Consider the following 24,868-nt stretch of genomic DNA (forward strand, 5'->3'; position numbering starts at 1 on the left):
GGAGGCCAGCCAGGAGTGCCTTGGGATAGTCAAGTGTAGAGGTAACAAAGGCATGGATGAGCGTTTCAGCAGCAGATGAGCTGAGGCAAGGGCGGAGACGGGCGATGTTATGGAGGTGGAAATAGGCGGTCTTAGTTATGGTGCGGACATGTGGTTGGAAGCTAATTTCAGGATCAAATATGACACCAAGGTTCCGCCTCAGACAGATGCTAGGGAGAAGGATGAAGTCGATGGCTGGGGAACGCAGTTTATGGCGAGGACCGAAGACAATAGCTTCAGTCTTCCCAATATTTAATTGGAGAGAATTTCTGCTTATCCAGTACTGGATGTTGGACAAGCAGTCTGACAATTTGGAGACCATGGAGGGGTCGAGAGAAGTGGTGGTGAGGTAGAGCTGGGTGTCGTCAGCATACATGTGGAAACTGCCGCTGTGTTTTTGGATGATGTCACCAAGGGGCAGCATGTAGATGAGAAATAGGAGGGGGCCAAGGATATATCCTTGGGGACACCAGAGGTAACAATGTGGGAGTGGGAAGAGAAGCCATTGCAGGTGATTCTTGGCTGCGATTATTATCCTGTTTGACAAACCTATTGGAGTTCTTTGAGGATGTAACTAGTGGAGTAGACAAAGGGGAACCGGTAGATGTGGTGTATCTTGATTTTCGGAAGGCCTTCGATAAGGTCCCACACAAGTAGTTGGTGAACAAAATTAGGGCACATGGAATTGGGGGTAATATACTAGCATGGATTGAGAATTAGTTAACAGACAGAAAACAAAGAGTAGGGATAAACAGGTCTTTTTCAGGATGGCAGGCTGTGACTAGTGGGGTACCGCAAGGATTGGTGCTTGGGCCCCAGCTATTCACAATCTATATCAATGATTTGGATGAGGGGACTAAATGTAACATTTCCAAATTTGCTGATGATACAAAGCTAGGTGGCAGTGTCAGTTGTGAAGAGGATGTGAAGAGGCTTCAAGGGGATCTCGACAGGCTCAGTGAGTGGGCGAGAACATGGCAGATGGAATATAATGTGGATAAATGTGAAGTTATCCACTTTGGTAGAAAAAACAAAGACAGAGTATTTCCTAAATGGTGAAAGATTGGGGAATGCAGATGCTCAAAGGGACCTGGTGTCCTTGTACTGAAAGTGAATGTGCAGGTGCAGGTGCAGCAAGCCATTAGGAAGGCAAATGGTATGCTGGCCTTCATTACAAGAGGATTTGAGTACAGGAGTAAAGAAGTCTTACTTCAATTATATAGGGCCTTGGTGAGACCATACCTGGAGTACTGAGTACAATTTTGGTCTCCTTACCTAAGGAAGGATATACTTGCCATAGAGGGAGTACAACAAAGATTCATGAGATCGATTCCTGGGATGGCGGGACTGTCGTATGAGAAGAGATTGAGTAAACTAGGCCTGTATTCTCTTGAATTCAGAAAAATGAGAGGGGATCTCATTGAAGCATACAAAATTATTACAGGGCTTGATAGGGTGGATGCTGGGAGAACGTTTCCCTTGGCTGGGGAGTCTAGAACCAGGGGCCACAGCCTCAGGATAAAGGGTAGGCCATTCAGGACTGAGATGAGAAGACATTTCTTCACACAGAGGGTGGTGAATCTTTGGAATTCTCTACCCCAGAGGGCTGTGGAGGCTCAGTCATTGGATATATTCAAAACAGAAGTCGATAGATTTCTGACTAGTAAGGGCATCAAGGGATATGGCGATAGGGCCGGTGAATGGAGTTGAGAGGCAGAAGATCAGCCATGATCTCATTGAATGGCGGAGCAGGCTCAAAGGGCCGAATGGCCTACTCCTGCTCCTATTTCTTATGTTCTTATAAGACTGGAACCAGGTGAGTGCAGTTCGACCCAACTGGACGACAGCGTTGGAGGAGGATGGAGTTGTCAACCGTGTCAAAGACTGCAGACAAGTCGAGAAGGATGAGGAGGGATAGTTTACCTTTGTCACAGTCACAAAGGATGTCATTTGTGAATTTGTTGAGAGCCATTTTGGTACTGGGGCAGGGGCGGAAACCTGATTGGAGGGATTCAAACAGGAGTTCCGGGAAAGATGGGCACGTATCTGGAAGGATTGGATTTTTCAAAAGGTAGCGTGTAAACAAACTCTTCTAATAACATTTTTTAAACATGTATGAATAATATAATCCAATTTAAAACAGTTTTCTGTAGGCACAGTTACTACTGATAGGTGAGAGCCATCAACAGAAATGCTCAGATTAGGAACAGCTCATTATTTGGGTTTGCTAACTAATTCATTGCTAGCAAGATCGGGTCCATTTTTCCAATGCTGCATTTGTGTCAGAATTGTTTGAAATTGTGTATTTGCTTGGCAGTGTAATGTTACATACTGTGTAATAATACTGTATGAACAGATTCTGTATCTTGCTTCTACTCCAACAGGCCCAGTGAAGGCTTGTGCGTTCTCTGCTGACTCTAAGCTCTTCGCCAGTGGGTCCTCTGATCGCACTGTAAGAGTGTGGAACACAGCAACAACAGAGTGTCTGCACATTCTACAAGGTATTTGTATGAGAAAATAGTCTGATCACAACAGAGACAGAAAATATTCTTACCCAGTATGGTGATGACCAGGGTTACTGTCTTTGCTCAGACTAATACAGGGTAGGGTAGGGCCGAGGACTGGGCTCCAGACTGGGACAGGGTTGGAGTTTGCTGTATTAACAAGGCCGCTATTGGCATGTACGAAATGGGCATAAAACCAAACTTTTACTATCCAAGTTTCAAATATCAAAATTACTGGGCTGCTGACTCCAAAACTGATTTGTCAAGTTCCACATTAGATGATTGCCAACCCCCACATGATTTGCTGGTTTGTTCTGTTTGTATTTTGTGGGTCTGGGAGGGGCTGGTCTTTGTGTTTAGCTTTCTGTTTCCCTTCTCGTGTTCAATCAGGTATCTAATTCTGCTGTTCTCTGTGTTGTTGCTTCATTGGTGGGTAAATCCTAAATCACAACCCTCAGATCCGTTAATAGCAGCAGCTTGCCATATATGCCGATTAATGGAAACATAGATTTAAACATTTATCTGTGCTCCACAGGGCTCCATGTTATGAAAACTGTGGATACTCTTTGTATATGGTGTGAAGGGAATTTTAAATAAAGGCAGAGCTCCTAATGTTAAAGAAACTGGCGTCAGCAGAGGAAGCATTAAGACGATTATTGCTGCCCAGTCTCTCAGACAGCTGTTTTTTCCCCCCAATTCTCTTGAATCTGTATCCTCTGGTTACAGACCCACCCACCAGGGGAAACTGTTTCTCATTATTTACTCTCTCAAAACCCTTCCTAATTTTGAACACCTTTATTAAATCTCCCCTTAAACATCTCTGATCTAAGGAGAACAATCCTGGCTTCTCTAATCTCTCCACATAACTGAAGACGCTGGTATTATTTTGGTAAATCTCCTCTGAACCCTTTCCAAGGTCTTGATGTATTTCCTAAAGTATGGTGCCCAAAATTGGATGCAAAACTTCAGCTGAGGCCTAACCAGTGATTTATAAAGGATTAGCATAACTTCCTTGCTTTCAAACTCTACCCCTTTTCTAAAGACATATGTTTTTTTAACAGCTCTATCAACTTGCCCCACCCAATTCAAAGCTTTGTGTATGTGAACCCCCAGGTCCCTGAATGATTAAACATTATGAAGAGAAGATTTACCAAGTGTCCTCTTCATCTGCAGTTTATAGAGCTCCTGGTCCCAGATTAACATCCATATTTAGTACGCTAATTGGTCCATAGAATTGGAGATAAACAGTGAACGTTATGAGTCAAGATTGGTTTAACTCATTTTTCTGAGAAATTTTTGTGTTACTTTATATAGAGACTAGCTGGGGGGGCCCAGCGTTGCCAGGGCAGTTTAGAGGGCCGCGCGGTTGACGGCCGGCCGCTGCCACTCCCCCGCTCTGTGTCTCAGGCTGCGCGGTTGACGGCCAGCTGCTGCCGCTCCCCCGCTCTGTGTCTCGGGCCAAGCGGTTGTCAGGCCCGGCCCGAGTGACCCCAATTCACCTCCCGCTCCGCCGGGCCACCGCAACTGGTAAAAGCAGGGGGAAAAATGGCGGCAACATTTCGGGAGGCTGCAGGATTAGGTCCCGCCTGTGACGCACCGATTGGTCAACCATCAGGTCACTGAACTGTAGGATTGGTCAACCATCACGTCACTCAACGCTAATGAGCAGTAGGATTGGTCAACCGCTAATGAGCGGATTTTTGAACGTTTTTTGTATACTGGCCGAACAACTTTTGTCTGACCAAAAAGTAAATACGCCTATGACACTCCCTTGATCATCAGCTTTCTTTTGATATAACATATGTGTAGGTACGCTCTATAACTTTTGAGTGTATAGCAGACAGACAGACATACAGACAGACAGATGGACAGACGGACAGACACCACTATCCTTTTATCTATATATATAAATCGGTACATCTGTCTGTCTGTCATTCTGTCTGTCTGTCATCGCGTGTGCGTCTGTCGGGTATGCGCTCAAAAGTTACAGGGCGTACCTACGCGCGCGTTACCTCCAAAGAAAGCTTACGCTTCCGAGACGGTTTTAAGCGTATTTACGTTTCGGCCGGGCTAAAATCGCGCCCGCGGTATCCGAAAAACCTTAACATTCCGCTCATTAGCATCTCATTATCCGCTCATTAGCGACAGAGTGACCTCGAGCTCGACCAATCGTACGCCGGGTTGCTGGCGTGTGCCGCCGGGCCAATCGGTGCGTGTGTGGCCGGGCCTTATCATTCTGAACCGAGGTGAGTCGCCGCCATCTTGATTCCAAACTTTTCCTTTCTTTTTCCCGCTTTCTGCGTCTTAAAAAAAAATGTTGCTTTTAAAACACATATTGTTTTCAAAAAAAATGATTTAGAAAGTAATTAACTTATCTAATCTCATTAATTTTCCTACCTTTCCCCGTTTTTCCAGGTAGGCCTAGAAGCCTCGGCATCTCCTCCGCACCCACGCCCGAGCTAGGCACCTCCCGGCCCCACTAGAAGGCTGGAGGGCCGAGCCTCAGCCCAGCGCCGCTAGGGTGCGCGCGCAGCAGGAGCTGAGACGCGGCGTCTCTCTCTGGCTCGGCCGGGGGGCGGGGCTTGCTGAGCGTCAAGCGTTACCCTGGCAACCGGGCCCGCCGGCCGTCTCACACAGCCGCAATCGGCGGTCTTCACCTCGGGGGGGGGGCCGCAACCCTCGGGGGGGGGGGGCCGCGACCCTCGGGGGGGGGGCCGCGCGCGCAGCAGGAGCAGCTGAGACGCGGCCTCTCTCTCTCTCTCTCTCTGGCTCGGCCGGGGGGCGGGGCTTGGTCAGCGTCACGGTTACCCTGGCAACCGGGCCCTCTGGCCGTCTCGCACAGCCGCAATGTTGAAGCCAGCTCGGGAGGCCGGTGCTCGGAAGATCGCGCCTCCGGAGTTCGGTGCTTGGTTGGTGGGGGGGGCGAGCCTCGGGGGTGGGTGGGTGGTGGGCGAGCCTCGGGGGTGGGGGTGGGTGGTGGGCGAGCCTCGGGGGTGGGGGTTGGTGGTGGGCGAGCCTCGGAGGTGGGGGTGCGAGTCTCGGGGGGGGCCAACCTCTGGAGTTCGGGGGGTGGGGATCAGGGAGTTCGGGGGGTGGGGATCAGGGGGCTCGGGTGTTTGGGGGGACGGGGATCAAGGGGCTCGTGGACTCTCCCCCTTCCCCTCCCCTGACAATAATGAATTTAATGACATTTACTGATTTGGGTTTTAGCCAATGAATTTTAGCTGCAGCATTCAGTTTGTCTTTGTACAAAAACTGATTCTAATGTGCTCCAACCCACGCCTCAGAACACCAGCTCATTGGTTTTTTTTTGTTTGTGTTTTTTCTTCTCCCCCACACGGCAGCTGTCTTTCATTCTGCCAGCGCAATTTACACTTCATCTAGAGCCATCCTTTGTTTCTTAACCTGTCCCATTACCATCTCCTTTTGCCTTGAATATCTCTTAATGTCTCTTAACCTCTCCTGCCTTCTATCCTATCACAGACCTTCCCTTTTGTTCTTTCATCCCCTCCCCCCTTTCCCAGCTCCTACACTTGCTTAAAAATCTGTTCCATTTCCTGCTTTTTTCAAGTTCTGACAAAAGGTCATCGACCTGAAACGTTAACTCTGTTTCTCTCTTCACAGATGCTGCCTGACCTGCTGAGTATCTCCAGCATTTTCTGTTTTTATTTCAGATTTCCAGCATCTGCAGTATTTTCTTTTTGTACCAGCTCATTGATGTTGTCTTAACACTGTTCTCTGGTCCAATAAGCTGCGTTGTTGTTATTCGCAGGACACAGTAAGAGTGTAGAGACTGTATGCTTCAGCCGTGATTCAAGTCTGCTCGTGTCTGGAAGTGCCGACTGTAAAACTGTTCTGTGGGATCCACAGGTTAGCTGTAGGTCTTTAATTTAATAATATTTCCCATCATTGTATTCTCCTGTCACCACTCCCCCCTCCACCCCACCCAAAACCACCACTCCGCCCACCCCCTACACCCCTCCCCGCCACAATGGTGTTCCTGTCCCAGGCCTATTGTTCACCTGCTCTCTGTGCACTAACCAGTCGGCATAATGCTGCCAATCAGGACTCGGACTTTCTGCTTTTATTCTAGGTGACGGAGGCCTGATTGAAAATTTCTCATCCAATTAACTGTTACATTTTTCTTTAAAATTAAATCTTAAAATGCATGTCGAAAGAGTTAAAATAAAGGTTCAAAACTTTGGGTACCAGTCAAAAGTCATTAGACTTCCAGGACTTCTAGTATTGTCCTGGTCATGAGCCCAAGGCCCCTATTGATGAGATAGCAATCACTAGCAGTTTAACAACACAAATGTAATGAAACCTTGTTGTTTGTCAGTTTCTGCAATGAATTTCAAAATGCTTTAATTTTCCCAGTGAAAATCTAGAGTTATTCTCCTGAATTATAATTCAACGATATATTTCATGACTAAAAGTGCGGTGATGATGGCTCGATTGCATTTACATGGTGAAGAGATATTTCCATTTTTTTTGGGCAAGTGGGATGTCTGGGATGCACAGAATCCAATTATTATGCTTAACAGGTTCCAAATCAAGCAACTGAGCAATCAATACCATAGATTTTCGGTTTGCCTGATAAACAGTGCATGCATTTTTTTATTCATTCACGGGATGTGAGCGTCACCGGATGAGCATTTATTGCCCATTCCTAATGGCCCTTGAGAAGGTGGTGGTGAGCCGCCTTCTTCAACCATTGATGTAGCAGTTTGGTACAACTGGGTGGCTTGCTTGGCCATTTCAGAGGGCAATTAAGAGTCAACCACATTGCTGTGTGTCTGGAGTCACATATAGGCCAATTTCCTTCCTAAAGGACATTAGTGAACCAGATGGGTTTTTACGACAATCCGATAGTTTCATGGTCACCATTATTGGTACTAGCTTTTTATTCCAGCTTTATTTAATTCACCACAATGGTACCATACATGATCTCCCCATAGGATACACTCTACCTACATTGGGGCTGAAACACTTTGTAATGTGTATTTTATTGATTTATTCCTTTGTTTTCACTCCCCATAAGATCCCTCTCCTCCACACAGCCTTTTCTGCAGGAAGGTTTGAAACTGGTCCAGACCAACAGGGTGTCAGTGGAAGATAACAATGAGGCCAGGCTTCTACAATTGATGAGCAGTAATAGTGTGTCACCTTGTGCTGTTCCTGACTGATGGAGGGGAATATCACTGCTTCAGTGTATTGTAATGTAATCATTTATTTAGTCTCAAGACGTAGTACGATGCTGGTAAGAGTTGCTTGGATGAATAAAACCTATCCATTCTGTATAGTTAGGGTTTACTGTGACGAATAAGTCAGAATTCTATTTTTATTACATGAGATCCTGGAGTCTATTCTTTCACTGCTCCTCTACCAGACGATGTATAACACTAAGCCATTTAAAGTCTTTTTTTTTTAAACAGTCGGGCCGCATCGTGAAGCCTTTCCCTGGACATCGGAATGTCATCACAACCAGTGCCTTTTCATTCAATGGAGTATATTTGGTAACTTGGTTTTCTTCACTGTTATACTGTAACTCCACTTATACCTAGTGCACCTAGCATATCATATTTACTACTTACATTTATATAGCACCTTTTAACGTAGAGGAAGTCCCAAGGCATTTTAAATAGCAGGGGAGGGTGGGAAAAGAAGATTAAAAATAGTTAAAAGGAATAAAGGAGTGGATGCTGAACCATGGTGCTGGGTTTAGGAAAGGTGTATGAAAGCTTGGTCAAACAAATGGGTTCTGAGGTGTTTTAAGGTGGAGAGAGAAGTGGAGGTTTAAGTAGTGGACTTGAAACTACTGGTAAAAAATGAGCCAGAGTTCCCACTATTCAATGTTCTCCAGTGACCACAGCTGGAAAGTGCGTGGATTTCAGATATGGACAGAATTGTGCTTGGCTGTAATGCAATCCAACCAAAGGGCCTCGCAACACTCACTGTCTTTGCTCACCCATGAAGAATGGGTGTGGTACTGGAGGGTGTCCGCACCTCAGGAGCCTCTCCTAGGGCAGAGAATTGGCAGCAGACAAAAGCAAGTACAGGTATACTCAAATATGAAAAAAAGTTACAATTCAATACCTTAAATGATAAAAGTACGTTAGATGGCACAGCTGAAAGACTGAATAGTAATATTTTTGACTAATCTGTTGAATCTTTTTGGTAGTAAATGTATTTACAAACTGCCTGGGTGCTAACTACAGCTGTTCTTGTAAAACCAACCAGGCCATGTTTTTCAGTGCTGGATCTTAGAGATTCCTTCAAATAATCAGTTGTTCTTCTTACAGGCCACAGGATCTTGGGATTGTACAGTAAGGCTGTGGACTGTACAAAGAAGGAAAAGAAAAATGACCTTGAAAGGCCACACGGGCAATGTGAGCTGTGTTGCGTTTTCTACAATTGGAATGCTGGTAAGCTGAATGGTGAAATTAACTAGAAACTGGGGGTACTAAAAATGGCCAGGGCTCCCTCACTGCCTCAGTGGTTAATCCAATATGTGGTGAGGTACTGAGCAGTACAGACTAGGAAGGTCTCTGGCCTAAGCTAAGCTACCTGATCTTAGCCAGGATGACAGTGGGGGCCCTGCAATTTCCCTCGGCTCTGCTGGGCTAGTGAAGGAGGGAAGTCAGTTCGGTTCCTGCTTCTGATGACTTATGTTGGAACGTTTATGTGTAAACACCAACAGTTTGCATTAATATAGCACCTTTAACATGGTAAAATGTCCCCAAGAGTTATAGAGGAATGTTAGGGCAGATGACCAAAAGCATGGTCAAAGAGGTAGGTTTTAAGGAGCACATTAAAGAAGAAAAGAGTGGCGGAGATGTTTAGGGTGGGAATTGCAGAGGTTCGGGCTTCGGCTGCCAGTGGTGGAGCAATTAAAATCGGGGATGCGCAACAGGCCAGAATTGGAGGAGCGTAGATATCTCAGAGTGTTGTGGGGCTGGAGGAGGTTACAGAGACAGGGAGGGGTGAGGCCATGGAGGGATTTGAAAACAAGGACGAGAATTTTAAAATTGAGATGTTGCTCAACCGGGAACCAATGTAAGTCAGTGAACACAGGGGTGATGGGTGAACGGGACTTGGTGTGAATTAGGATATGGGCAGCAGAATTTTGGATAAGTTTATGGATGGCGGAAGATGGGAGGCCAGCCAGGAATGCGTTGGAATAGTCCAACATCAGGTGGAAACAGGATCAGGTTCAGCTATAATGACCAACGCACTCACCACAGGCTTACAAATGAATGATGGTCTATTGGATAATGCACTGGAGTTACTGGTATAACCAATCCACATGATGAGTCAGCGCCTTCAGGAAGGGGAATTAGAAAAACAAAATATAAAAATCTTGTAGAAAACGTGTCATCTACGGACTAACAAAATGTTACTCTAATACACCAATTCTGTCAGATGTACCTCTTCTGATTGTTTCATAGGCTTCAGGTTCCTGGGACAAGACTGTACGTGTATGGAATCCAAGGAATGGGCATCTGATCTTTCTCCTGGAGGAGCACACCGGCCGGATGATGGCCCTCTCACTCTCTCTGGATGGAATTCTACTGGTGACAGCAGCAGAAGATAAAACGGTATAATGTAAAGGGATTCATTGGAAATTGGAATTCTTGTGTTCCAACGTCTGCAAACCTGACTCATTGTCCTTATCTTTTCTCATAGGTTCGTGTGTGGGATTGTGAAAATGGAAAATGTAAGAAGGTCCTTAAGGTAATATGTCCCCAGTCTTTAGTGTATTTATTTGATATGATTATGCTGAGCAGTTACACCATTTAGATATTAAAGGTCAGTTTAACATGATTACAACTGATTTTTGGAACAACATTTGTAATGAGGTCTGTATCTTAATTTGAGATTGTTATAATAGAATCACCAATACTCGATCATTCTCATTCCATCTGCCCGCCCCACCCCGCCCCCTACTACTATCAAAAAAGTGAACCTTTAATCAGGAGATCTGTACAGAATAGATCTGTTTCTAATCATGTAACACACTACTCTGATCTGACCAATGGACCTCCATCTTTGAAGATTAATTACCTTTTCTTTTTTTCCCTAGGGGAAGTTGGGACATCACCACTAGTTGTCAATTTTCTTCGTCTGATACCCTTCTGACTGCAGGAACCCATGATTTTGGACTGAAAATAACAACATCTGTTATTCACCTAGATGATGCAACACCTAGCCAACAGCAAGAGGTTTCAAAAGGAACCTGATCTTTCTTAAAGATTGTTTTAATAGTTACTTAAGCACACCACTTTAATGTTAAAGATACAAAAACATATGTTGAAACCAGAATTAAAATATATTTTGTATGAAGTGATTCAGCTAGGAGTGTAAAACCCCTACTATCTTAGGAGGCAGTAGTATCACAACAGGACTTGTTTTATATTTTTACTCTTTACAGGGGAAATCTGTGATTTCATCAGTGCTGTTTTGGGGAAGTGCAGAGTGGAGGCTAGGAAAATTAGAGAGGTTTATGTGGGCACCTCTCACATATACATATGAAAAAATCTTGTGCATGTCACACGCTCCCTATTCACAAATCTTACCTCATGTTGTCATGACTTTTGCTCATACATTCATGTCAACTTTTAGGATGCAATTTTGTTTTTCAATGTCTCGCATCTGAGTCAGAAGGTTGTGGCTTCAAGTCCCAATCCAGAGTGTGAGCCCATATTCTAGGCTGACACCTCAGTGCAGTGCTGTCGGACGCCGACTTTCAGATGAGACGTTAAGCCGAGGCACCATCTGCCCTCTTCTGTGGATGTAAAGGATTCCACGGCACTATTCGAAGATGTCTTGTTTTGCACACTTTGTACAAAAATAATAAATTGCAGGACAACGGAGTATTACAGTTTAAACTCTTTTATGAAGCATTAGGTCTGATGATCTCAATCATACAGCACAGTGGGGACAAGATGGAGTCAGGACCCTAGCCTGGGTCTTCTAAACAATAGCAGTCCTTACAGATGCCTGCAGGCCAATGACAACTCAGCATGTGATCACATGTGAATATAATAGGTATTCCTTACAGATGCCTGCGGGCCAATGATAATTCAATATGCAAATGTTACAGAAGATGAGTAGGGGAGAATTCTGCCAGTGTCCTGGTCAATATTTATTCCTCAACCAACATCACTAAAGCAGATTATCCAGTCGTTTATTTGATTGCTGTTTGTGGAATCTTGCTGTGCATCAATTGGCTGCTGTGGTTCCTACATTACAACAGGGCTGGAACCAATGTCCTAGGGGGAGTGTTTGCTAGTGCTGTGGGGGAGGGTTTAAACTAAAATGGCAGGGGGTTGGGAACCTGAGAAGGGAGACAGAGGAAAGGGAAACAAGGATAAAAGCAAAAGATAGGAAGGAGAAAAACAAAAGTGGCAGTCAGAGAAATCAACGGTTTAAATCAAACATGGCCACAGTAAATAATAATTCTAATAGGTCTAAGAGCGTTAAAAAAACAAGCCTGAAGGCTTTGTGTCTTAATGCAAGGAGCATTTGTAATAAGGTGGATGAATTGGCTGCGCAAATAGAAGTAAACAAATACGATTTGGTTGGGATTACGGAAACGTGGCTCAAGGAAGGCCAGGACTGGGAACTCAACATCCAGGGGTATTCGATATTCAGGAAAGATAGGCAAAAAGGAAAGGGAGGTGGGGTAGCATTACTGGTTAAAGAAGGGATTAACACAATTGTAATGAAGGATATTAGCTCTGATGAGGTGGAATCTGTATGGGTAGAATTGAGAAATACTAAGGGGAAAAAAACGTTAGTGGGAGTGGTTTATAGACCTCCAAACAGTAAGGCGGAGGTTGGGGATGGCATTCAAAGAGAAATTAAAGAAGCGTGCAATAAGGGCACAGCAGTCATCATGGGTGACTTTAATCTACATATAGATTGGGCCAACCAAATGAGCAACAATACTGTGGAGGAGGAATTCCTGGAGTGTTTACGGGATGGTTTCCTGGACCAATATGTTGAGGAACCAACCAGAGATCAGGCCATCTTAGACTGGGTATTATGTAACGAGAAAGGATTAATTAGCAATCTTGTTGTAAGAGGCCCCTTGGGTCGGAGCGATCATAATATGATCGAATTCTTCATTAAGATGGAGAATGAAGTAGTTGACTCGGAGACTAGGGTCCTCAATTTAAATAAAGGAAAGTATGATGGTCTGAGGAGCGAATTGGGTAGGATTGATTGGGGAATGGCACTCAAAGGGTTGACGGTGGATAGGCAATGGCAAACATTCAAAGACCGAATGGATGAACTACAGAATTTGTTCATCCCAGTTTGGCATAAAAATAAAACAAAAAAGGTGACCCAACCGTGGCTAACAAGGGAAATTAGGGATAGCATAAGGTCCAAGGAGAGGGCATATAAATTGGCCAGAAAAAGCAATAACCCTGAGGATTGGGAGCAGTTTAGGATTCAACAAAGGAGGACAAAGGGATTAATTAAGAAAGGGAAAATAGAATATGAGAGTAAGCTTGCAGAGAACATAAAAACTGACTGTAAAAGCTTTTATAGATACGTGAAGAGAAAAAGATTGGTGAAGTCAAGCGTAGGTCCCTTGCAATCAGAATCGGGGGAATTTATAATGGGGAACAAAGAAATGGCAGACCAACTAAATACATATTTTGGTTCTGTCTTCACAAAGGAGGACACAAATAACCTCCCAGAGATGCCGGGGAACATAGGGTCTGATGAAAGGGTGGAACTGAAAGAAATCAGTATTTGTAGGGAAATGGTGTTAGGAAAATTGATGGGACTGAAGGCCGATAAATCCCCAGGGCCTGATAATCTACATCCCAGGGTACTTAAGGAAGTGGCCCTAGAAATAGTAGATGCATTGCTGGTCATCTTCCAGAACTCGATAGACTCTGGAACGGTACCCATGGATTGGCGGGTAGCTAATGTTACCCCACTATTCAAAAAAGGTGGTAGAGAAAAGGCGGGGAATTATAGACTGGTAAGCTTGACATCGGTAGTGGGGAAAATGCTAGAGTCCATTATAAAAGATGTAATAGCAGAGCACTTGGAAAGCAGTGACTGGATCGGACAAAGTCAACATGGATTTACAAAAGGTAAATCATGCTTGACTAATCTACTGGAATTTTTTGAGGATGTAACTGGTAAAATAGATAAGGGAGAACCAGTGGATGTGGTGTATTTGGACTTTCAGAAGGCTTTCAATAAGGTCCCACATAAGAGATTAGCGTGCAAAATTAAGGCACATGGGATTGGGGGCAAGGTATTGACTTGGATAGAGAACTGGTTGGCGGACAGAAAGCAAAGAGTTGGAATAAACGGGTTGTTTTCCGAGTGGCAGGCAGTGACTAGTGGGGTACCGCAAGGATCGGTCCTAGGACCCCAGCTGTTCACAATATATATTAATGATCTGGACGAGGGAATTGGATGTAATATCTCCAAATTTGCAGACGACACAAAGCTGGGGGGGAGGGTATGCTGTGAGGAGGATGTCGTGAAACTCCAGCACGATTTGGACAGGTTGGGTGATTGGGCAGAAACATGGCAAATGCACTATAATGTGGATAAATGTGAGGTTATCCACTTTGGTGGCAAAAACAGGAAGGCAGATTATTATTTGAATGGTAATAGTTTGGGAGAAGGGGAAGTGCAAAGAGACCTGGGTGTTCTTGTACACCAGTCGCTGAAGGTAAGCATGCAGGTGCAGCAGGCGGTTAAGAAGGCAAATGGTATGTTGGCCTTCGTAGCAAGAGGGTTCGAGTACAAGAACAAGGATGTCTTGCTACAGTTGTACAGGGCCTTGGTGAGACCACACCTTGAGTATTGTGTGCAGTTTTGGTCGCGTTACCTGAGGAAGGACGTTCTTGCCATGGAGGGAGTGCAGCGAAGATTCACCAGGCTGATACCTGGGATGGTAGGAATGACGTATGAGGAGAGATTGGGTCGATTGGGCTTATACTCACTGGAGTTTAGAAGATTGAGAGGGGATCTCATCGAAACCTATAAAATTCTGTCAGGCGTGGACAGACCAGATGCAGGAAGGATGTTTCTGATGGCCAGGGAGTCCAGAACCAGGGGTCATAGTCTAAGGATAAGGGGTAAGCCATTTAGGACTGAAATGAGGAGGAATTTCTTCACCCAGAGAGTGGTGAACCTGTGGAATTCTCTGCCACAGAGGGCGGTGGAGGCCAGTTCATTAAGTATATTCAAGAAAGAGTTGGATATATTTCTTAAGGCTAAAGGGATCAAGGGATATGGGGAGAAGGCAGCGACCGGGTACTGAATTTGGATGATCAGCCATGATCTCATTGAATGGCAGAGCAGGCTCGAAGGGCCGAATGGCCTACTCCTGCTCCTATCTTCTATGTATCTATGTAACAGACTTCAAAATACTTCATTGCTTGTAAAGTGCTTTGGGACGTCCTGCGGTCACAAAAGGCGGTATATAATGGGTCTCTATTAAGGCACACCTGCCATTTTCCTTCTCACAAGTATGTTTTTTTTTAACATTTTATCTACTTTTTCATTTAAATTTTTTATTTTAATTAATTCCACCCCCCCCCCCCCACTCTTCTATTCTGCCTCTTATCCCACTCCTCATCCCTGCTCACCACTGCTGCCCTACTTCTGTTCTGGTACTGGAAAAAATATTTTTTTAGTTGACTCACTATTGAAAGTTAATGTCTTCTCCCATTCCCACCCCGCATCCCCATCCCATCACCTGGCAGCTGACTAAAGGAGCACGCGCCCGCTGGTCCCACTCTCTTTAAATCATTATGAGCAATTCACAATGACCAGTGCGCTAGTACTGGCAGAATGGTGAACAAGAAGGGTGTTGCCAGGGAGCTGCAGGATGCACAAGAGAGATGGGAGGTCGAAGCCAAATGGGTAAACAGCCTGAGGCAGGAAGGGAAAAGAAACAGAAGGGGATGGAGGGGAATGCACGAGTGAAATTGTCTGATCAGAATTCATGGGGAGGAAAAAAGATGGGAGTAGGCATTTTAGTTTATGTTTTTGAATGGGTTGTCACGGTTGTATCAGAGTGGTGCAAGAAGACTCCTCGGGTAAGCAGTGCATGACTCTGTGAAATGGATGTTGTGGAAAGCCAGCTGCACATAATAGAGACAATCAGAAAATGGCGGGGGGGGGTGGCGGTTGAGAGGCAGGATGGCCTAATTTGCAAGGCCCAAGCCTTGGGTAGGATAGCTGCTGGTAGGGTTCCCAATCCTCCCACGTTGGGCTGCAGTCTACCGGAATGGGCGATTGGGCTCCCGGGTGTTGCTGCTGGTGACTCGGGAGGAACAGTTCTTGTCCACGCATGCGCAGTCGAGGCTTACCACCATAGATTTCTGTGTATGGAAACATTGTTTAATTTTGGAATGTAATCCAGACAAAAAAAATTACAAAAGGCCCATTTCATTAGCTCCAAGTCTCTTATGGTTGTTTGTTTGCTTTTAAACATTACATAACAACAGAGCGCTGCGTGAAGCAACTGTAAGAAGGACTGACGTCTCAAAAAGGCCGGGACGGTTTGTGCTGAGCGCCAAGGTGTAAGCCTGGAGTCTTTCAAAGATGGAATATGTTTGAACTTCAATGTACGAGGGACATTCATTCAGGCGCTGACCCCGAGAGACCGTTCCACGGGCGGAAGAAGCCGAGTGTGAAATGTTGGCCACCGTATTCCGTGCAGACTTTTCTTGGATTGATACATTTTACTGTGAATCTAATAAATCATCGCCGCACACCAGTATAATGTCTCAGAGTTTGATTATTATATTATTGAATCGCAATCTGTAGTGTTGCTAAATGTGAAAATCAATTGGGAAAACAGAAGATGCTGATAGGACGCCAGGGTTGTGATGGTAGTGAGTTGATTGTTGACTAAGCACACGTCAATGATGAGCTCACATTCACCATTGTTGGGCCCACTGACTCCTATGGTGACAGAATAAACCGGCTTTTACAGTGTAGAAATATTTGCTATTTTCACTTTGATTTTATTATCATTCATTTCTTGATGGCACAGTGGGTTAACAATCTGTTCTTTCTCCTCTGAATTTGCCAGCTCAGAATTGTGGGATGAGAGTCTCCTTTCAATGCTGGCTGTCAGAATCCTTAAGCAAAATTAAGCCTGTTCTCCTCAGCCTAGTTACAGGTGGGTTGTGTACTCTTTTGTATGGACCATAAACAAATAAACTGTAACTTAAAAAACCATTAAATAAAACGTAACAAATTAAATTAAATTTCCATTACCGGGGGTGATGATGCACTCCAGTCCCTGCGGCGCCCACTGGTCGCGGAAGGCCTCGAGCGTGCCGGCGGACATCACGTGCTCCATCTCCAGGGCCACCCGGGCGCGAACATGGCTGCGGAACATAAGAACATAAGAAGTAGGAGCAGGAGTAGACCATACGGCCCCTCGGGCCTGCTCCGCCATTCAATAGGATCATGGCTGATCCGAATCTAGACTCACGTCCAATTCCCTGCCCTCGCCCCGTAACCCCTAATTCCCTTATCTGCTAGGAAACTGTCTATCTCCGATTTAAATTTATTTAATGTTGCAGCTTCCACAGCTCTCTGAGGTAGCAAATTCCATAGATTTACTACCCTCTGAGTGAAGAAGTTTCTCCTCATCTCAGTTTTGAAACGGCAGCCCCTTATTGTAAGATTATGCCCCCTAGTTCTAGTTTCACCCATCAGTGGAAACATCCTCACCGCATCCACCCGATCAAGCCCCCTCACAATCTTATATGTTTCGATAAGATCACCTCTCATTCTTCTGAACTCCAATGAGTAGAGGCCCAACCTACTCAACCTTTCCTCATACGTCAACCCCCTCATCTCCGGAATCAACCGAGTGAACCTCTGAGCTGCCTCGAGAGCAAGTATATCTTTTCTTAAATATGGAAACCAAAACTGCACGCAGTATTCCAGGTGTGGCCTCACCAATACCTTGTACAGGTAGACTACCCTTTATCCGGACTTCCGAAAACCGAAACCCTCTAAAAACCGAAGGTTTTTTCGTTCAGCGTAAGTCGTGCGTACGAACGAAAAAACCTTCGGTTTTTAGAGGGTTCCAGTTTCGGAAGTTCGGATAAAGGGTAAGTCGTGCGCACGACCCCCCGCCGACCCCCCCCCGCGGACCCCGCCGGCCCCGACAACCGCCGACCCCCCCGGCCCCGACAACCGCCGACCCCGCCAGCCCCGACAACCCCCCCGCGGACCCCGCCGGCCCCGACAACCGCCGGCCCCGACCCCCGCCGACTTACGCTGAGCGTCAGCGTAAGTCGTGCGCACGACCCCCCACCGCGGACCCCCGCCGACCCACCTTCCGAAATCCGAAATTCTCCTTTATCCGAAACTCGGCTGGTCCCGAGGTTTTCGGATAAAGGATAGTCTACCTGTATAACTGCAGCAAGACTTCCCTGTTTTTATACTCCATCCCCCTCGCAATAAAAGCCAAGATTCCATTGGCCTTCCTGATCACCTGCTGCACCTGCATACTAACTTTTTGTGTTTCATGCACCAGGACCCCCAGATCCCTTTGTACTGTAGCACTTTACAGTTTCTCTCCATTTAGATAATAACTTGCTCTTTGATTTTTTCAGCCAAAATGCATAACCTCACACTTTCCAATATTATATTTCATCTGCCAAATCTCTGCCCACTCACTTAGCCTGTCTATGTCCTTTTGCAGGTTTTTTATGTCCTCCTCACTCACTGCTTTCCCTCCCATCTTTGTATCGTCGGCAAACTTGGATATGTTGCACTCGGTCCCTTCCTCCAAATTGTTAATATAGATTGTAAAGAGTTGGGGTCCCAGCACTGACCCCTGTGGAACACCACTAGTTACTGATTGCCAGCCCGAGAACGAACCATTTATCCCAACTCTTTGTTTTCTGTTAGATAGCCAATCTTCCACCTATGCCAGTATATTACCCCCAATCCCGTGATTTTTTATCTTGATCAGTAATCTTTTGTGTGGAACCTTGTCAAATGCCTTTTGGAAGTCCAAATACACTACATCCACTGGTTCCCCTTTATCCACCCTGTATGTTACATCCTCAAAAGAATTCGAGCAAATTTGTCAAACATGACTTCCCCTTCATAAAACCATGCTGACTCTGTCCTATTAAATTATGTTTATCCAAATGCTCTGTTACTGTTTCCTTAATAATGGACTCCAACATTTTGCCAACCACAGATGTTAGGCTAACTGGTCTATAGTTTCCAGCTTTTTGTCTACTTCCCTTCTTAAATAAGGGTGTTACATTAGCAGTTTTCCAATCTGCCGGGACCTTTCCTGAGTCCAGGGAGTTTTGGAAAATAATCACCAATGCATCCACAATCCCTACCACCACTTCTCTCAAGACCCTAGGATGTAGGCCATCAGGTCCGGGGGATTTATCCGCCTTAAGTCCCATTATTTTACCGAGAACCATTTCCTTAGTGATTTTAATCATGTTTAGCTCCTCCCCCCCCGCCATTGCCCCCTGTTTGGCCAGTGTTGGGATATTTTTAGTGTCCTCTACTGTAAAGACTGATACAAAATATTTGTTCAGCGTCTTTGCCATCTCCATATTCCCCACCACTAGTTTCCCGGTCTCATCCTCTAAGGGACCAACGTTCACTTTAGCCACCCTTTTTCTTTTTATATAGCTGTGTGCAAGAGCAGCCCCTACAGGAAACCCCTCCGCGCAGAATGAAAAGGCACAGAGGGGATTTCCCGGAGACGGCTCAAGTTGTGAGGCGCCGGCTTCTGAGAGGGGTTTTGGGGCCCGGCGCCGATGAGGAATTTTGTCCGAACGGGGGTCAGTTTGGACGGGATTGCCACACGTGTTTGTGCCTCCTTGATACACCTAGTAGAGTCAGGGCCCAGTGCCACTTTCAGCGACTCGATGGCTTTGGCCGCGAGCCGGACGTTGGCCCAGGACAGGCGCCAGGTGCCTGGGGTACCCACTGTGCAGGTGAAATAAATTTGTGGCCTTCAACATTAACACAGATGTGGTTAAATCCTATTGGTGGTTTAAACTATAAGCCCCTAGTTGCCAGGCTCTGGGGAGACTTGGGGATTTTCAGATGTGTAAAACTGCAAATGGCTCATGGTGAACTATTTACTGAACTGCTGAGTACTGTTAGTATATTTGGCAAATATACAGGCCAAAATAAACCAATCAAATCATTAATCTCACTGTATCATGTGTTAATATTAAAGTATATAAATCACAAGTCTGTACAAAAAAACCTCAAAACTGTTTTTTGTGGTGGGTGGAGGAATTGAGGAATGGGAGGTGGTCACAGGATACAGGCTGTACAATTTAATCTATATAAATGTGAAGTGTTAATTAACATAACAAACCATCCCGAGAAGCTTCACAGGTGCAGGGCAGTTCCGAGTAGGGGCAGGAGTTTGGGGAGCTGTGTTTTATGCTGCAGCCAATTTACTCACAAAGTGCTGACAATAAAGCGATTAGAGGAAGGGGCAAAGTGTGTCCAGAATCCTGGATTGGATAATAGCGTCAATCAAGAGCTTGGGGTAGTCGTCCCACCTGTAGCTGCTCACAATGAAGTCAGCAGGAAAGCAGCAAGATGTCGTGTTACAGATCCGACTGTTCAGCAGCTCACGACTAAGAGTCTGGAGCAAATCTTTTTTAACGGGAGTAAATCACAGAAATTTGCCCTTTCTGAAACAGGTTCAAATGCTTCTCTAAGGAGTCGGATTGAACTACAGGATGGGAAATAATTTGTTGTGTATCCATGGCAACTCTTCTCTGTGGCCAGCTGTCTTGTAACAGCAGCACCAGCACCAGCTATCCAACCCAAGGCTTGGGCCTTGCAAATCAGGCCATCCTGCCTCCTACCCCCATTCTCTGATTGTCTCTATTATGTGCAGCTGGCTCTCCACAACATCCATTTCACAGAGTCATGCACTGCTTACCCGAGGAGGCTTCTTGCATTACTCTGATACAACTGTGGCATCCCATTCAAAAATATAAACTGTCAATACTAGACAGTAGGTTAATGAGAAAAGATGTAACAAAAGACAAAATATTTGAAGTACGGTGAAGAATTGAGTGTGCAGCATATGTACATGTGGGCTCTCTTTGTACTGGGGCGAGCTGTCATTTAGTGAGTACAGAGTGTTTTACATCAGTTACCTCATTATTTCAAGTTACCTTTTTACACTCTGATCGTACCCGGTGCGGAGGGGAGCGGGCAGATCGGAGGACCTCCTCGTGGGTCTGCTCCTGGGCCTGGCCAAAAAAGCCATCAATTGGTCCAGGCAGCGGGCGGTCGAGGGGGTCGTTCAGCCAGATTGCCTGCCTCTCTTCTGCGGCCATGTTCGCGCCCGGGTGGCCCTGGAGATGGAGCACGCGGTGTCCGCTGGCACGCTTGAGTACTTCTGCGACCGGTGGGTGCCGCGGGGACTGGAGTGCATTATCACCACCGGGAACCAAATGTTAATTTAATTTGTTAAGTTTTCTTTAAAGTTTTATTTATTTACAGACAATTTGTTTAAGCACCCAATTAAAAGAGTACACTCTGATCGTTTAAAAAAAAAAATCTGTGTCTTTGTCGTGTTCTGTCCCGGTGATATGAAGCATATACTTTTTGAAAGAACATATCCCCAATATCATTGATATAAGCAGCCTTCCCAGTGATGAGCAGGAGCGCAGGTAAAATGAAAGGGTTACAAATTTAAACAAACACGTGAACCTGGTAACTTTGATTAGATCAGTGGGTGGAATTCTCTGTCCAGTTGACGCTGTTGATAAAAATAAATTCTTGTATTGTGTGACCATTATAAAGGTATTTTTGTGAAGGTTCTTGTGCATTATATTTTTGTTGTATCTGAAAGGAGAAAATGTTTACTGTTTTATCTTTATTACCGTTGAACGTTGCTGTTTTAAAAACATTTACTATAATAACGTGCACCAGTGCTTCTCTTATCACTGTTTCCCTGGAGACGAGCAGTGAGTGTTGTTGTAGTCGCTCAGGTCACCATACTGTGACTCTGCTCCTCCATACTTTTTTCCACTTGCCATAACAGCCGTAAATTACAATTGCTTTGTGTGGCGGCAGAATGGATTTCAGAGCTAAGCCTAATGCAGTGAAACACGCAGGACTCAAGGCAGCAAGCATTTTTTTCAGGCTAGTTATTGGTTGGTCCATTACCTGGTGATTTATGGAGGCTGCACCTGGGACTGAAACATGAGGGACATATTTCAGAATTCACTGACGACGCAATCAAAGTGTTCCCTTGTCTTTCTGCAACAGTCATTTACTTTCAAATTGATAGAAATGTCAGTACAGGTATAAATAGTTTGCAAGTATTGTGTCTGATCCAACTATCTGGTGACAATGGCACCTTGAAACAGAAACTAGCTGTGCATGGTTTGAATTCATTATTATTTTTAGCATAGTCTCATTAAGAAAATAGTATACCTTTTATAGGGCGTTTATATACTCACTGTCCTGACCAACATTTATCCCTCAACCAACATCACTAAAACAGATTATCTGGTCATTATTACATTGCTGTTTGTGGGACCTTACTGTGCGCAACGGGATGCCGCGTTTCCTACATTACAACAGTGACTACAATTCAAAAGTACTTCATTGGCTGTAAAGCACTTTGGGATGTCTGGTGGTTGTGAAAGGCGCTATATAAATGCAAGTCTTTCTTTGTCCAGTAAATGCTGTTAGTTTTTTTTTAATTACATTTTTAAAATTCAGATAACAAACCTACAGCATATTTCAGTACTTATTAAGACTCCCATCACACACAGCGATGGATTCATCAGTTCATTGGTATTTAAAATGCAGCATTTTTCTGCGTCAGTAAATGAGAAATATTTTACAATTTTAAAACTCTCGGGCCCGGCTGCTTGTGATATAAGGTTTACTGTTGATTGTGTTCTGTTACCACTTTGGTGGAATGAGACTTTGGCTTCATGGTAGCAATCCTGTCTCCGGCTCCAGACTCAAAGTGGAGACCGGTTCTCTGGCTCTAATTTCTGGGCTGACATCTAATGGGATACTTGCGTCCAGTGGGTGTGGGTGCCCCACATTTGGGTTATGGGATCCCATAAAACCCTCCCGTCATATAGAACTAACCACTCTATTAGTGTCATGGCCTGTCGGACTGTGAATTTTTTCACTACTGTTATCTAAAGGAAGAGTGCAAAGATACATAAGAAAGCGGAGCAGGAATAGGCCATACGACCCTTCGAGCCTGCTCAGCCATTCAATAAGGTCATGGCTGAACTTCCACATCAAATTCACTTTCCTGCCCTATCCCCATATCCCTTAATTGCCTTAGTGTCCAAAAATCTATTGATCTGTCTTGAATATACACATCGACTGAGCATCCACAGCCTCCTGGGGTAGAGAATTCCAAAGAGTCACAACCCTCTGAGTGAAGAAATTTCTTCTCATCTCAGTCCTAAATGACCGACCCCTTATCCTGAGACTGACCCCCTAGTTCTAGACTCACCAGCCAGGGGAAACAGCCTCTCAGCATCTACCCTGTCAAGCCCCCTAAGAATTTTATATGTTTCAATGAAATCACCTCTCATTCTTCTAAACTCCAGAGAACATCAGCCCATTCTACTCAATCTCTCCTTATAGGACAGCCCTCTCATCCCAGGAATCAATCTAATGAACCTTCGTTGCACCCCCTCTAAGGCAAATATATTCTTCCTTAGGTAAGGAAACCAAACCTGTGCACCGTACTCCAGGTGTGGTCTCAGCAAAGCCCTGTACAATTGCAGCAAGACTTCCTTACTCTTACCCTCTTGCAATAAAAGTTAATATACCATTTGCCTTCCTAATTGCCTGCTGTACCTGCATGTTAACGTTCTGTGATTCGTGCACAAGGACCCCAGGTCCCTCTGAACACCAACATTGAATCGCGTCTCACCTTTTAAAAAATATTCTGCTTTTCCATTCTTCCTACCAAAGTGGATAATTTCACACTTCCCTACATTATACTCCATCTGCCACGTTCTTGCCCAATCACTGAACCGATCTCTATCCCTTTGCAGCCCCTTTGCGTCTACCTCACGGCTTACTTTTGCACCTAGCTTTGTATCGTCCGCAAACTTGGATATATTACACTCATCTAAGTCATTGATATAGATTGTGAATAGCTGAGGCCCCAGCACTGATCCTTGCGGCACTCCACTAGTTACACCATGCCATCCCGAAAATGACTCATTTATTCCTGCTCTCTCTTTTCTGTCCGTTAACCAATCCTCAATCCATGCTAATATATTACCCCCAATCCCCTGAGCCCTAATTTTGTGTAACAACCTCTTGTGTGGCAGCTCATCGAATGCCTTTTGGAAATCCAAATATACTACATCCATTGGTTCTCCCTTTTCTACCCTGCTAGTTACACCCTCAAAAAACGCTAATAGATTTGTCAAACACGATTTCCCTTGTTGGCTTGTCCTATATACAAAAAAGTCAAACCACGGCGGTGAAACAGCTTTTCTAATAATTATCCTACCTCATCTATGAAATGTCAAACAGTATTCTTCTCTGGGGATAGGCTGTCGACAAATATCTACTGTAAGCCCATTGACTCCCTCAGCTACCTTGATTACACTTCCTCCCACCCTGCTTCCTGTAATTCTCCCATTTTCTCCGACGATGTCACTTTCCATACCAGTGCTTCCAATATCTCTTCCTTTTTCCTCAACCGAGGATTCCCTTCCACCGTGGTTGACAGGGCCCACGACCGTGTTCGCCCCATATCCCACACTTCTGCTCTCACCCCTTTTCCTCCCTCCCAGAACCACGATAGGGTTCCCCTTGTCCTCACCTTACTCCTCACCAGCCTTCACATTTAACAGATCATCCTCAGCCATTTTCGCCACCTCCAGCGTGATCCCACCACCAAACACTTCTTCCTCTCCCCTTTCAGCAATCCGAAGGGACAGTTCCCTCCACAACACCCTGGTCCACTCTTCAACCACCCCAACACCCCCCTCCCTTCCCTTCCCACGGCACCTTCCCGTACAAGCGCATGAGAAGCGACACCTGCCCTTTTACCTCCTCCCTTCCGACTATCCAGGGCCCCAAACACTCCTTCCAGGTGAAACAGCGATTTACCTGTTCTTCTTTCAATTTAGTAAACTGTATTCGCTGCTCGGATGCGGTCTTATCTACATTGGGGAAACAAACACAGATTGGGTGATGCTTTGCGGAACACCTCAGTTTGCAAGTGTGACCCCGAGCTTCCGGTTGTCTGTCATTTTAATTCTCTGCCCCACTCCCACTCTGACCTCTCAGTCTTTGGC

The 24,868-nt window shown here is 45.2% G+C and overlaps 1 protein-coding gene across 2 annotated transcripts in view; it reads left to right on the forward strand.

Moving 5' to 3' along the window:
• LOC147101754 (uncharacterized) overlaps positions 1-16,314 on the forward strand; it is a 39,584-nt gene extending 23,270 nt beyond the window's left edge. The window contains exons 2-8 of one of the 2 annotated variants that reach the window (XM_085965652.1): positions 2,424-2,540; positions 7,979-8,059; positions 8,846-8,968; positions 9,992-10,141; positions 10,230-10,277; positions 10,627-10,765; positions 16,037-16,314. In XM_085965652.1, the coding sequence (XP_085821778.1) occupies positions 2,424-2,540; positions 7,979-8,059; positions 8,846-8,968; positions 9,992-10,137 (467 nt within the window). In that variant the 3' untranslated portion in view covers positions 10,138-10,141; positions 10,230-10,277; positions 10,627-10,765; positions 16,037-16,314. Of the gene's footprint in view, positions 1-2,423; positions 2,541-7,978; positions 8,060-8,845; positions 8,969-9,991; positions 10,142-10,229; positions 10,278-10,626; positions 12,013-16,036 lie in introns of those variants that run through there. The other variant, XM_085965653.1, reaches the window with a different exon arrangement.
• Positions 16,315-24,868: the final 8,554 nt, after the last annotated feature.

The sequence above is a fragment of the Somniosus microcephalus genome, chromosome 23 (genome assembly GCF_052327205.1).
Source record: "Somniosus microcephalus isolate GS21.2 chromosome 23, FLI_Smic_1.0, whole genome shotgun sequence".
Classification (NCBI taxonomy): Eukaryota; Metazoa; Chordata; class Chondrichthyes; order Squaliformes; family Somniosidae; genus Somniosus; species Somniosus microcephalus.